The sequence below is a fragment of the Pristiophorus japonicus genome, chromosome 2 (genome assembly GCF_044704955.1).
Source record: "Pristiophorus japonicus isolate sPriJap1 chromosome 2, sPriJap1.hap1, whole genome shotgun sequence".
In the NCBI taxonomy this organism is placed as follows: domain Eukaryota; kingdom Metazoa; phylum Chordata; class Chondrichthyes; family Pristiophoridae; genus Pristiophorus; species Pristiophorus japonicus.
In genome coordinates this window covers 223,449,074-223,463,332 of record NC_091978.1, presented here as the reverse complement: position 1 = coordinate 223,463,332, position 14,259 = coordinate 223,449,074, and the positions used below count along the sequence as shown (strand labels likewise).

The 14,259-nt window shown below is 42.4% G+C and overlaps 1 protein-coding gene across 6 annotated transcripts in view; it reads left to right on the top strand.

Moving 5' to 3' along the window:
* Positions 1 to 13,421, top strand: part of tmem150c (transmembrane protein 150C) — a 36,664-nt gene extending 23,243 nt beyond the window's left edge. For all 6 annotated transcript variants that reach the window (XM_070863839.1, XM_070863820.1, XM_070863830.1 and 3 more), the window contains 5 exons: positions 5,736 to 5,771; positions 5,888 to 5,955; positions 10,628 to 10,755; positions 12,263 to 12,440; positions 13,109 to 13,421. In XM_070863839.1, the coding sequence (XP_070719940.1) occupies positions 5,736 to 5,771; positions 5,888 to 5,955; positions 10,628 to 10,755; positions 12,263 to 12,440; positions 13,109 to 13,320 (622 nt within the window). In that variant the 3' untranslated portion in view covers positions 13,321 to 13,421. The remainder of the gene's footprint in view (positions 1 to 5,735; positions 5,772 to 5,887; positions 5,956 to 10,627; positions 10,756 to 12,262; positions 12,441 to 13,108) is intronic.
* The last annotated feature ends 838 nt before the right edge of the window (positions 13,422 to 14,259 follow it).

The following is a 14,259-nucleotide window of genomic DNA, read 5'->3' as shown; positions in this document are numbered from 1 at the left end:
TTTTCCCTGGATGGTATTGAGCTTCTTAACTGTTTTTGGAGCTGCACTTCATCCAGGCAAGTGGAGAGTATTAAATCACACTCCTGACTTTTGCTTCGTAGATGGTGGAAAGGGAGTCAGGAGGTGAGTCACTCACTGCAGAAAATCCAGCCTCTGACCTGCTCTTGTAGCCACGGTATTTATGTGGCTGGTTCATTTAAGTTTCTGGTCAATGGTGACCCCCAGAATGATGATGTTGGGGGCTTCAATGATAATGCCATTGAATGTCAAGGGGAGGTGGTTAGACTCTCTTGTTGGAGCTGGCCATTGCCTGGCACTTGGGTGGCACGAATGTTACTTGCCACTTATCAGCCCAAGCTTGAATGTTGTCCAGGGCTTTCTGCACAGACTGCTTCATTATCTGAAGAGTTGCGAATGGAACTGAACACTGCAATCATCAGCAAACATCCCCACCTCTGACTTTATAATGGAGGGAAGGTCATTGAGGAAGCAGCTGAAGATGTTTGGGCCTAGGACACCGCCCTGAGGAACTCTTGCAGCAATGTCCTAGGATTGAGATGATTGGCCTCCAGCAACCACATCCATCTTTCTTTGTGCTGAATCCAGCCAGTGGAGCGTTTCCTCCTGATTCCTATTGACTTCAATTTTACTGGGGCTCCTTGATGTCAACGGCAGTCACTCTCACCTCACCTCACCTCTGGAATTCGGCTCTTTTGTACATGTTTGGACCAAGGCTGTAATGAGGTCTGGGTGGTCCTGGCGGAACCCAAACTGTGCATCAGTGAACAGGTTATTAGTGAGTAAGTGCCGCTTGACAGCACTGTCGACGACACTTTCCATCACTTTGCTGCTGATTGAGAGTAGACTGATGGAACAGTAATTGTCGGATTGGATTTGTCCTGCTTTTTGTGGACAGGACATACCTAGGCAATTTTCCACTTTATTGGGTAGATGCCAGTGTTGTAGTTGTACTGGAACAGCTTGGTTAGAGGCGTGGCTAATTCTGTAGCACAAGTCTTCAGTACCATAGCCGGGATGTTGTCGGGGCTCATAGATTTTGCTGTATCGAGCACACTCACTCGTTTCTTGATATCATGTGGAGTGAATCGAATTGGCTGAAGACTGGCTTCTGTGATGGTGGGCACCTCAGGAGGGTGGCCGAGATGGATCATCTACTCGGCACTTCTGGTTGCAAACGCTTCAGCCTTGTCTTTTACATTCACATGCTGGGCTGTCCATCATTGAGGATGGGGATGTTCATGGCACCTCCTCCTCCCGTTAGTTGTTTAATTGTTTACCACCATTCATGACTGCAGAGCTTTGATCTAATCCGTTGAGTGTGGGATTGCTTAGCTCTATCTATAACATGCTATTTAGCGTGCATATAGTCCTGTGTTGTAGCTTCACCAAATTGGCACCTCATTTTTAGGTACGCCTGGTGCTGCTCCTGGCATGCTCTTCTACACTCTTCACTGAACCAGGGTTGGTTCCCTGACTTGATGGTAATGGTAGAGTGGGGGATATGTCAGGCCAAGAGATTACAGATTGTGGTAGAATACATTTCTGCTGATGGCCCACAGTTCCTCATCAAATCATGGAAATTTGTGGCACAGAAGGAGGCCATTCAACCCACTATGTCCATGTTGGGTGAATAAGAACTATCCAGCCTAATCCCACTTTCCAGCTCTTGGTCCGTAGCCTTGTAGGTTACGGTACTTCAAGTGCATATCCAAGTACTTTTTAAATGCAATAAGGGTTTCTGCCTCTACCACACTTTCAAGCAGTGTGTTGCAGACCTCCACCACCTTCTGGGTGAAAAAAATTTTCAGCTCTGCTCTCATCCTTCTTACTTTAAATCTATGCCCCCTGTTATGGATCTCTCTGCTAAGGGAAATAGGTCATTCCTATCCACTTTTATACACCTCAATTAGGTCTCCCTTGAGCCTCCTCTGTTCCAAAGAAAACAACCCCAGCCTATTCACACTTTCCTCATACCTAAAATTCTCCAGTCCTGCTAACATCCTTGTAAATCTCTTGCGTACACTTTCTAGTGCAATCACATGGATACCAGCAGTATTCTAACTGTGGCCTAACTAGTGTTTTATACAGTTTCAAGCATTATTTCCCTGCTCTTGCATTCTATGCCTCAGCTAATAAAGGAAAGTATTATCTACTTGTCCTGCTACCTTGTCAGGCATCTGTGGACATGCATTCCAAGATCCCTCTGTTCCTCTACGCTTCGCAGTATCCTACCATTTATTGTGTATGCCCTTGCCTAATTAGCCCTCCACAAATTCATTACCTCATACTTCTCCGGATTGAATTCCATTTGTCACTTTTCTGCTCACCGGATCAGTCCATTAATATCTTCCTGCAGTCTACAACTTTCTTCCCCACTATCAATCACACGGCCAATTTTTATATCAATGGATGCCCATTTTTGAGCTGCTAGATCTGTTCAGAATCTATCCCATTTAGCACGGTGGTAGTGCCACACAACACGATGGAAGATGTCCTCAGTGTGAAGACAGGACTTTGTCTGCACGAGGACTTTGCGGTGATCACTGCTACCAATGCTGTCATGGACGAATACATCTGTGACTGGTAGATTAGTGAGGATTAGGTCAAGTAGGTCTTTCTCTGTTGGTTTTCTCACCATTCTGGCAGCTATGTCCTTCAGTACTCCGCCAGCTTGGTCAATAGTGGTGCTACCGAGCCACTCGGTGATGGACATTGAAGTCCCCTACCCAGAGTAAGATCTGTGCCCTTGCTACCCTCAGTGCTTCTTCCAAGTGGTGTTCGACATGGAGGAGTATTGATTCATCAGCTGAGGGAGGGCGGTAGGTGGTATTCAGCAGGTGGTTTACTTGCCCATGCTTGACCTGATGCCATGAGACTTCATGGGGTCTGAAATCAATGTTGAGGATCGCAGGGCTACTCCCTCCTGACTACACACCACTGTGCCGCCACCTCTGATGGGTCTGTCTTGCCGGTGAGACAGGACATACCCAGGACGGTGATGGCAGAGTCTGGGACGTTGACTGAAAAGTATGATTCTGTTAGTATGACTGTCAGGCTGTTGCTTGACTAGTCTGTGGGATAGCTCTCCCAATTGCGGCACAATTCATCAGATGTAAGTAAGGAGGACTTTGCAGGGTCAACTGGGCTGGGTGTGCCATTGTCGTGTCCAAATCCGATGCCTAGGTCTGAGCCGAGTGGTACCTCGGTTTTATTCGTATTATTGTTTTTCATAGTGGTTTGATAGAACTGAGTGGCTTGCTGGACCGTTGAGAGTCAACCACATTGCTGTGGGTCTGGAGTCACATATAGGCCAGACCTGGTAAGGACGGCAGATATCCTTCCATAAAGTAAGGAACAAGATTTTTTTTTTTTATGACCATCCGATAGTTTCATGGTCACCATTACTGATACTAGCTTTTTATTCCAGATTTATTTAATTAACTGAATTTAAATTCCCCAGCAGCTGGTGGATTTGAGCTCACATTTCTGATCATTAATCAAGGCCTCTAGTTTCCTAGTCCAGTAACATAACCACTATGTTACTGTACTCCGTAAATGATGGTGATTGTGGGGGAGGGAGGAGATCATTTAGCTCGGTGAAGGAGAATTTCTATGGTGGTCTCCCGAACTTACATCATCATCTCCGCAGAAAACCTGAGGAAATGGCTAAAGTTGCCATTAACGCCATTTCTCTGGGAGTTCTGTTGATCATCCACACTGGGAGACTGGGAGAACCTTGCTGGAAATTCTAGGCACATATCTCCAGACTATGGAAGGCAAAATCAGCCAGGATTCCTGCCCCTGATTAGCATCCCATGACAGTTGCTGGAAAATATGTGTTAATGGCTGTTAGATTAGGACTGGATCTGGCTCAGCTGTGTTGCTCTTTGGTTAAATAGCCTCCATATACTCAGTACCTTGGCTTACACATATAACCACTTGGTACTGTACATCAGGATGAATCAGTGCCAGATGGTTTTCTTTTACGGCCATAAGTAAATTACATTTTTTGAAAGGGGGAGGGCACCAAACTTTGTTGTGACTGCCAGCTACCATGATGATTTGCACCCGAAGGTTGCACATACACAATTCTGTAAGGACTCCATTCCATTTTCCCAGTTTCTACGTCTCCATCGCATCTGCTCTGACGATGCCACCTTTCACACTAGTGCCTCTGACATGTTTTCCTTTTTCCTCAACAGGGGATTCCCCTCTGCCGTGGTTAACATGACCCATGACCATGTCTATTCTATTTCCCGCACCTCTACTCTCACCCCTTCCCCTCTCTCTCAGAACCATGACCGGGTTCTCGCCTTTCACCCCACAGCCTCCCCGTTCAACGGATCATCCTTTGCCATTTCCGCCACCTCCAGCGTGATCCCACCAACAATCACATCTTCCCCTCCCCTTTCAGCTTTCCGAAGGGACCGCTCCCTCTGCGGCACCCTGGTCCATTCCGCAGTCACTCCCAGCATCCCCTCTCCTTCCCACGGCACCTACTCGAGCAAGTGCAGGAGATGCAACATCTGCCCTTTTTACCTCCTCCCTTCCCCCGATCCAAGGCCCCAAATATTCCTTCCAGGTGAAACAGCGATTTCCTTGTACTTATTTAAATTTAGTATACTGTATTCGCTGCTCACGATGTGGTGGTCTCTACATTGGGGAGACCAAGCGTAGATGGGTGACTGCTTTGCGGAGTACCTCTGTTCAGTCTGTAAATGTGACCCCGAGCTTCCAGTTGCTGGTCACTGCATTCCCACTCTGACCTCTCTGTCCTCTCTCCCCCACACTGTTCCAACGAAGCTAATGCAAGCTCAAGGAACAGCACCTCATCTTTTGTTTAGGCATTTTACAGCCTTCTGGATTCAACATCGAGTTCAAAAATTTCAGAGCGTAACCGCTGCCAATCTTTGGCTCCCTCCCCCCCCACCCCCCTCAGAGCCTGTTTGTTTTTTTTCTCCTTGTCTCTAATGGCAGTTGGTCATAATCCCACCATTCATACCCTATCTCGACTAATGTTTTTCTAACTCCTGGCATTACCATTTGAATTTGGGCCATCATCCCTTTTGTCTCTCTGATCTCTCCTGTCTTCCAACCTATCATCGACCTTCCCTTTTGTTCTTTCTTCCCCTCCCCTTTCAATCTGTTCTCTTCGAACACTCTTCCGTTCTGACAAAGGGTCATCAACCCGAAACATTAACTCTGCTTCCTCTCCACAGTTGCTGCCTGACCCGCTGAGATTTCCAACATTTTCTGCTTTTATTCCAGATTCCAGCATCCGCAGTATTTTGCTTTTGTACACAATCATTTTGTTTTTCTGCACTCTTGTATCACTATTTTAAAAGAAACAGACTTTACCTGTTTAAATTGAGTCAGATTTCACATACCCCTATTTCCTTAAGCACTCAGGTATAATAGAATAGCGAATGTACAAAAGTATACCCTAAGAAGGGATTGTTGTACTTGTGACAGCTTCCACAATCATTTAAAGAGAGATGATCTCAAACCTCCAGCTGTTCGGCCTGGAGGTTACAAGTTTAAGATTGGGATTACCTGCTGTATAATGTTGCTCATTTTGGAGCCAAGTGAGGGGTTATCACACCAACAGTAGAAAATTATGGAAAATGTATATTTAATTTAATAAAAACACAAAATAAAATGCGCACAATTCATTTTTAAATTGTCTTTTCTGATTTGTTTTGTGTTGAATCTAGGACACGGAGCTGTAAATTCCGCCCTCCTTTTATAAGGTGTAGTAGGTCTTCCTCTATCCTATCCATCCCCTGCCTCTCCCTCTATCCTATGCACATTTATTTAAACTTTAAGCTAATGGGGATGCAAATTCAATAACCTTTTTCTTTTAAAGTATTGCAGGTGATGCCCCTCCTGCAAGCTGTGTTTTTAGCCAAGTAATGAATATGGCAGCATCTCTAGGTAAGAAGTCATCCGTATTGGATGCTTTGCGCACATATGGGATTGCATAACGGAAAATATCTTCAATTTCTCTTTGTTTCAATAATATTAGGCTGTTTAAATTGCTACCATTTTTCTTCAGGAGCCAGCTGGCTTTGGTTACGTTTATTGTGATGTGTTTCAACAATGCTGAGGTTTGATCTGTGCTGAATATGGCATACATTTCAAAAAACCATGTTTTTAAATAGGCAGCAGAAATTCCACCATGCCCTATAAGCAAAATTAGTGGCAGCAGCATATGAGTCAGCAGTGAATTATTTAGTAGATTTCCTGTGCATGTATGAGCTGAAATATTTATATAGAGGTAGAACTTCTGCGTTAACTGTTTCTCCACTTCACTCAAAATCGATCAAAAGTTTGAAGAATTTTATGCGCAAGTTAGGCAAATTGAGTTTATCGATCTTTTCCGCTAGTTTAAAAAAACATTGTTCTGGAATCTGGCCCCACAAACAAATCTGCCCACACCACCAGATTGATTAGTCACCCTGGTGAGTTTCTGCTAATAGTGCCTGTTTGCGGGCCTTTTTTTAGGCACAAAGACATTAATAAGTGCTTTTAAAAAAACATTTAAATATTTAATTTACAACAAAACTGACCAATGTACACCGATGAAACTAGGAAATGGTTCTGTACAGATTTTTTAAAGTCATTTTCAGTTATTTAAAATCAGGTTACACAAGTGGTGGACTCTGATTAAAAATGGTTATTGTTTTGTAATAAACCCATTATCAGCTGTATTAATAAAACTGTGCCAGATTACCACTCTTAAATATATCCAGGAATATTTTTTAATGAAAGAAAAAAATAAACAATTACATTCTAAAATTCTGCCCGATTGTGCTGGTTTATAGTAGACTTTATGTTCGGCAATATGCAAATGAGTTTGAGCAGAAACTTGAGCAAAAAATGCAATTCAAAAAACAAGCACAATTTGCGATCGTCTTGCTGATTGCGCCCAAAGTGGAAACTCTACCCCATAATCTTTATATAAAGTAGTCAGTAATCTCAAGGTTCTCAGTAAATCTTAGAAAATGCAGAAACAGTTGAAATATTCTTCTCCGCTGCTGCCTTGGTCGTGTCTCACATCAACTGATTTAGACATTTTGAATTTAGGATTTCTTTGATAAAATGTCTTAGTCAATAAAACTTTCCTAATTTTTCAACTTCAACCCTTTGCAGATGGTAAAAAAAGAATACCTTAGTTTTATATAGTGTCTTTCACAACCTCAGGTTGTTGCAAAACACTTTACAGCCAATGAAGCACTTTTTGAAGTGTAATCACTGTTGTAATGTAGGAAATGCAGCAGCCAGTTTGCGCACAGAAAGCTCTTATGAACAGCAATTAATTTGCTGTTAGATTTTTTTAAATTAACATTCAGAACCCCATGAAAATAAAGCATAGAAACATAGAAAATAGGTGCAGGAGTAGGCCATTTGGCCCTTCGAGCCTGCACCGCCATTCAATAAGATCATGGCTGATCATTCCCTCAATACCCCTTTCCTGCTTTCTCTCCATACCCTTTGATCCCCTTAGCCATAAGGGCCATATCTAACTTCCTCTTGAATATATCCAATGAACTGGCATCAACAACTCTCTGCAGCAGAGAATTCCACAGGTCAACAACTCTCTGAGTGAAGAAGTTTCTCCTTATCTCAGTCCTAAATAGCCTACCCCTTATCCTAAGACTATGTCCCCTGGTTCTGGACTTCCCCAACATCGGGAACATTCTTCCCGCATCTAACCTGTCCAGTCAGAATCTTATATGTTTCTATGAGATCCCCTCTCATCCTTCTAAACTCCAGTGAATAAAGGTCCAGTTGATCCAGTCTTTCTTCATATGTCAGTCCAGCCATCCCTGGAATCAGTCTGGTGAACCTTCGCTGCACTCCCTCAATAGCAAGAACGTCCTTCCTCAGATTAGGAGACCAAAACTGATCACAATATTCCAGGTGAGGCCTCAACAAGGCCCTGTACAACTGCATTAAGACCTCCCTTCTCCTATACTCAAATCCCCTAGGTATGAAGGCCAACATACCATTTGCCTTCTTCACCGTCTGCTGTACCTGCATGCTAACTTTCAATGACTGATGAACCATGACACCCAGGCCTCGTTGCATCTCCCCTTTTCCTAATCTACAGCCATTCAGATAATATTCTGCCTTCGTGTTTTTGCCCCCAAAATTGATAACCTCACATTTATCCACATTATACTGCATCTGCCATGCATTTGCCCACTCGCCTAACTTGTCTAAGTCACCCTGCATCCTCTTAGCGTCTTCCTCACAGCTCACACCTCCACCCAGTTTAGTGTCGTCTGCAAACTTGGAGATATTACACTCAATTCCTTCATCTAAATCACTAATGTATATTGTAAGTAGCTGGGGTCCCAGCATTCAGCCCTGCGGCACTCCACTAGTCACTGCCTGCCATTCTGAAAATTACCCATTTATCCCGACTCTCTGCTTCCTGTCTGCCAACCAGTTCTCTATCCATGTCAGTACATTACCCCCAATACCATGCGCTTTGATTTTGCACACCAATCTCTTGTGCGGGACCTTGTCTAAAGCCTTTTAAAAGTCCAAATACACCACATCCACTGGTTCTCCCTTGTCCACTCTGCTAGTTACATCCTCAAAAAATTCCAGAATATTTGTCAAGCATGATTTCCCTTTCATAAATCCATGCTGACTTGGACCGATCCTGTCACTGCTTTCCAAATGCGCTGCTATTTCATCCTTAATAATTGATTCCAACATTTTCCCCACTACTGATGTCAAGCTAATCGGTCTATAATTACCCGTTTTCTCTCTCCCTCCTTTTTTAAAAAGTGGCGTTACATTAGCTACCCTCCAGTCCATAGGAACTGATCCATAGTCGATAGACTGTTGGAAAATGATCACCAATGCATCCACTATTTCTAGGGCCACTTCCTTAAGTACTCTGGGATGCAGACTATCAGGCCCCAGGCATTTATCGGCCTTCAATTCCATCAATATGCTTTACACAATTTCCCGCCTAATAAGGATATTCTTCAGTTCGTCCTCCTCACTAGACCCACTGTCCCCTAGTACATTCGAAAGGTTATTTGTGTCTTCCTTCGTGAAGACAGAACCGAAGTATTTGTTCAATTGGTCTACCATTTCTTTGTTCCCCATTATAAATTCACCTGAATCCGACTGCAAGGGACCTACATTTGTCTTCACTAATCTTTTTCTCTTCACATATTTATAGAAGCTTTTGCAGTCAGTTTTTATGTTCCCAGCAAGCTTCCTCTCGTACTGTATTTTCCCCCTCTTAATTAAACCCTTTGTCCTCCTCTGTTGAATTCTAAATTTCTCCCAGTCCTCAGGTTTGTTGCTTTTTCTAGCCAATTTATATGCCTCTTCCTTGGTTTTAACACTATCCTTAATTTCCCTTGTTAACCACGGTTGAGCCACCTTCCCCGTTTTATTTTTACTCCAGACAGGGATGTATAATTGCTGAAGTTCATCCATGTGATCTTTAAATGTTTGTCATTGCTTATCCACCGTCAACCCTTTAAGTATCATTTGCCAATCTATTCTAGCCAATTCACGCCTCAAACCATCGAAGTTACCTTTCCTTAATTTCAGGACCCTAGTTTCCGAATTAACTGTGTCACTCTCCATCTTAAAGAATTCTACCATATTATGGTCACTCTTCCCCAAGGGGCCTCGCACAACAAGATTAAAAATGCTTATAGCATTAATTTGATATGGCAATTAACGTAGTAGTTCAGTCACATTGCACTGAAGTTACCTCCATGCCTTTGTTAACTCTAGACTTGAATATTCCAACACACTCCTGGGTGGCCTCCCACATTCTACCCGACGTAAACTAGAGGTGATCCAAAATTTGGCAGCCTGTGTCCTATCTTGCACCAAGTCCCGCTCACCCATCACCCCTGTGCTCGCTGACCTACTTTGGCTTCCGGTTAAGCAGCGTCTGAATTTCAAAATTCTCAGTTGTTTTCAAATCTATGCATGGCTTCGCCCCTCCATATCTCTGTAATCTCTTCCAGAAGCCCCCCCCCCCCCCCCTGCCACAGCCACAGACACAGATGTCTGTGCTCCTCTAATTCTGCCCTCTTGAGCATCCCTGATTATAATTGCTCAACTATTGGTGGCCGTGCCTCCTGTTGCCTAGGCCCCAAGCTCTGGAACTCCCTGCCTAAACCTCTCCGCCTCTCTACCTTTCTTTCCTCCTTCAAGATGCTCTTTAAAACCTAGCTCTTTGACCAAGTTTTTGATCACCTGCATTAATTTCTACTTATGAGGCCTGGTGTCAATTTTTTAAATATCATAATACTCCTGTGAAGCACCTTGGGACGTTTCACTACCTCAGGATGTCCCAAATATAAGTCTACAAGGTGGTGGTGGTGGTGTATGAATGAACAGTCTCCTATTTCTTGGCTACAATAGTTCTATGTTATTTTATACTTCGAAAAGTTTAATAAGTTCAGGATAAATTGCTGTCTCACTGCTAAGAGTTGTCTCACTGCTAAGAGTTATCTCAGAAGTGCACATTCTGGTTATGTTGGTAGATGTTGGTCATTATCGCTGAAACTGATCTATCACACTTTTGTTTGTTTCACCTCCTCCCCTGCCCAAACAGTGCTTGTTGTTGCTGTACTTCGTTTTTCACAGCTTAAGTCGAAAGTGAAGAAACCATGGCTGAATATCTTTGGGCTGATAGCACAATCCATGTCATGTTTTGGAATGACTTTAGTGGCCAATTTTCAGGTATAACTTCAAATTCTTTGATACTTAATACATCATCTTTGACTGGATACCACCTCTGTTATATTGAAGTACTTAACAGTGCATACCAGCTTTTGAAACCGGCATCTTGTCAGTGTGTGTAAGACACAACTTGGCCTCCGCGATTACCCCATGTGGTGGATGATCTCCAGAAATTTACTGTGCCATCAAGGAAACACCCTAGACCACTTGAGACCACTTTTCGATACAACCTAGTGGACAGATACAGAACATGATGAGCAAGTGATGTCCACTAGGTCAGAGAATGATTCACATATGAGGGAGGGGGTTATTTGGACCAAAGAGGAGAGGAAAAATACATTTCAAAATGGGGGCAAAGTGTCAGATTTGGAATTTCTGCAAGGTTTCTTCCGGTGTCCCATTGTAATTTTGGTGGGAGATTGGTGGAAACCCCGGAGAAATAGTGTTGTAAAGTCCTGACCCTGCAGTACAGACTTACACGAGGCATATGCTGAAGTCAAGGTCACTCAGGACCTGCACCTTTATTTCACAGCTCTGGAATGCTGCACTTGCCTGAGACCTGCCTTTATATACCTGTGTGGGACAGGTGTGCAGTGTCTCCTGCAAGTGCACCCCTGGTGGTAAAGTATGCTTGCGGTTACAGGTCATATCTAGTTACAGTCATGTATAGCATGGTAAGATACAGTTATATATAGTGGTGTGAGATACATGACAAGTGTGAATGCCCATTTCTCCAGGGTTTGCGCTGATTTTTGCCAAAGTTAACGTGGCAGATCAGGGAGACCCAGGAGAAATTCCCCCCTACTGTCTTTAGATTATCAAACCGTTTAACTATCAGTATAAGACATTTGTCTTGCATTTGTCCATGATCTTCAGCGGTGCAATGATATCCATGATTTTTTTCAACTCTTCAAAGACAGTTTATTAATTTATTTTCTTTAATGGATACAGATGAGGAAGTCCATTCTTCCCATTTTAGCTAATCCATCTAAAAATAAGCCAACAGTCTTCCCATCGCAACATCCAAATCAATCTTAAATGATTCCTTGGATTTTGCCTCTGTTACCTGATTTGTAGATCCATTTATGTGTCGATCTCCTCCTGACCTCCGTATGTTTTAAAGGTTTCTTCAGTGGTCACGAGTAGATTTATGTGCAGGTGATAAGAACAATGTTAGCAAACTTTTACTGCAGTCAATTAGGAAGCACTATTTTTAGCCGCTTTGGCATTGTAGCTTATAAGGTTAAACATCTGCGATTGGGCATTTAAAAGTGAGGATCTTATATCAAAACACCCGATTGCTTTCAGGGTTAGTCCCAAACCATTTGATGGTATATTTTGCTTTGAAGTGGGGAGATTTATAGTGATGGTTTTTGTGTTTAAAAAAAAATCTTTCACCTTAACATAGAATCTGTTATGAGTCTCTGCACTGCCAATGACATTGTACTTGCAGCAGTAGAAGTGTGTTTTTTGTTTAAATAATAATCTGATTTTTTCATGCTCCCAGCTGTCCAACGATGAAGAGGTACATAATACGGGCACAGCCTTGACTTTTGGTTTTGGAGCTGCGGCCTGCTGGATCCAAGCTGTTCTGACTTTCATGACAAATATAAAGAATGAAGGGCGAAAAGTTGGAATACTCCGTGTTTTGCTTTCATTGGCAATCACTGTGTGCGTCATCCTGCGTATCTTTTGGCCTGTGTGTATGTTGAGTAGAAATGGGAATAATAAACCTGAACAATCGAACTATTGATTGTTGGAGGTCCCATGGCAGCCTGTCACTCTAGTTTATAGAGCTTTTCTGGATGAGTTTAATTAGACGCCCTATAGATGGCTCAGTGGGTAAATGCACTGCATGATGTGGCCGCCTATAGCCATACAGAGCAGGAAGGTCCAAGTTTTGACCCCTAGTACATGCTGAGTTAGCTAGTAATGCCCGAGAAAACAGTAGGAGTGTCGCAGTTAGTTTCAGTGTCCTTTCCTTTCACATGCTGACTGATCAGCTATGCATTTCCAGCATTTGTTTTAAATCTTCAGATCTGTTTTTCTTTCAAATTCTTCCAAATTCAGAGGTCTTTTGTGCTTCCATAAAGGGCATTTTGAACTTTTTTGCCTGTACATAATTTGTAAGTTAATGCAGACTTTTAAATTTGTATTTATTAGTTGGATTTGAAACCCGGTTATCATGCATGACAGTCCAATTTTTTGTGATATTACATGTTCACAAGTTGATCACAGTGACATTAACGTTATTGGTCAGTTACTTTATTTTATTAATTTAAATAACCAGTATTTATGACAAAAGCAACACTTGAAAATTATTTGTTGAATTCCTTAACTAAGTTGTATATAGATTTTGTTCTGATTGCTCACCGCACCTTTATGCATGGAGCAAGAACCCAATGGGCATTGGTTATGTTGTTCCTCCTTTTCATAGGGACACTTGGAATTGAATTTCGACATTCTGACTTTGTGATCCATTGCGTAGAGAGGCAAGAAAACGTAACATATCTTTCAGAAAATGCCTCCAACGTCACACCTGCATTCCAAACAGATCAGTTGTAGAGAAAAGTGTTAATGACACTCATTCCATTAGCTCAGAATATTAATTGATATATTCCTAACTTTTACCTTGAACATAAATTTAATGTTTTAAAACTGTTCAGTTTGTATAATATTTCTGTGAAATTACTTTTTATCATTTAACTGCTTTCCTGCGTGACACTGCCCTTTTTTATCTGAGCACTGAATCTAGTAGTGGTTATCAGGAGTTATTACATTTCCAAGTTTTGGGTCATCTGCAAACTTTTAAATTATGCCCTGTATACCCAAGTCCAGGTCGTTAATATAGATCAAAAAGAGCAGTGGTCCTGGTCTCTATTCCTGGGGGAAACCACTGTATACTTCCCTCCAGTCTCCAAGGCAACCGTCCACCACTTTGCTTTTTGTCTCAGTCCATTTCGTAGCCACGCTGCCACTGTCCCTTTAAACCCATGGGCTTCAATTTTGCTAAAGTCTATTATGTGGTACTTTTCAAACACCTTTTGAAAATTCATATGCACAACATCAACCGCATACTTCAAAGAACTCATCAAAGCGTGTTTAATATATTGATAAGGTATGTTATTCTTTCTGATGTAGAAAAAAGTACGCGTGGAACTGAATTACTGTTCTTTAATCTAATTAATGAGAAGAAAGGACTTGCATTTATTTATATATAGCCTTCATGACCACAAAGCACTTCACGGACAAATTAATACTTTTGATGTGAGTCACTGTTGTAATGTAGGGAAATGCGGCAGTCCATCTGCACACACAAAATCCCACAAATAACAATGAGATAAATGACCAGATAATCTGTATTGGTTGAGGGATAAATATTGGAAAGGACATCAGAAGAGCTGCCCTGCTCTTTGATCCATGGGATCTTTTACCTCCACCTGATGGAGAAGACTTGCTGTAACGTCTCAACTGAACAATATAACATATGCACAAGAGAAGGCC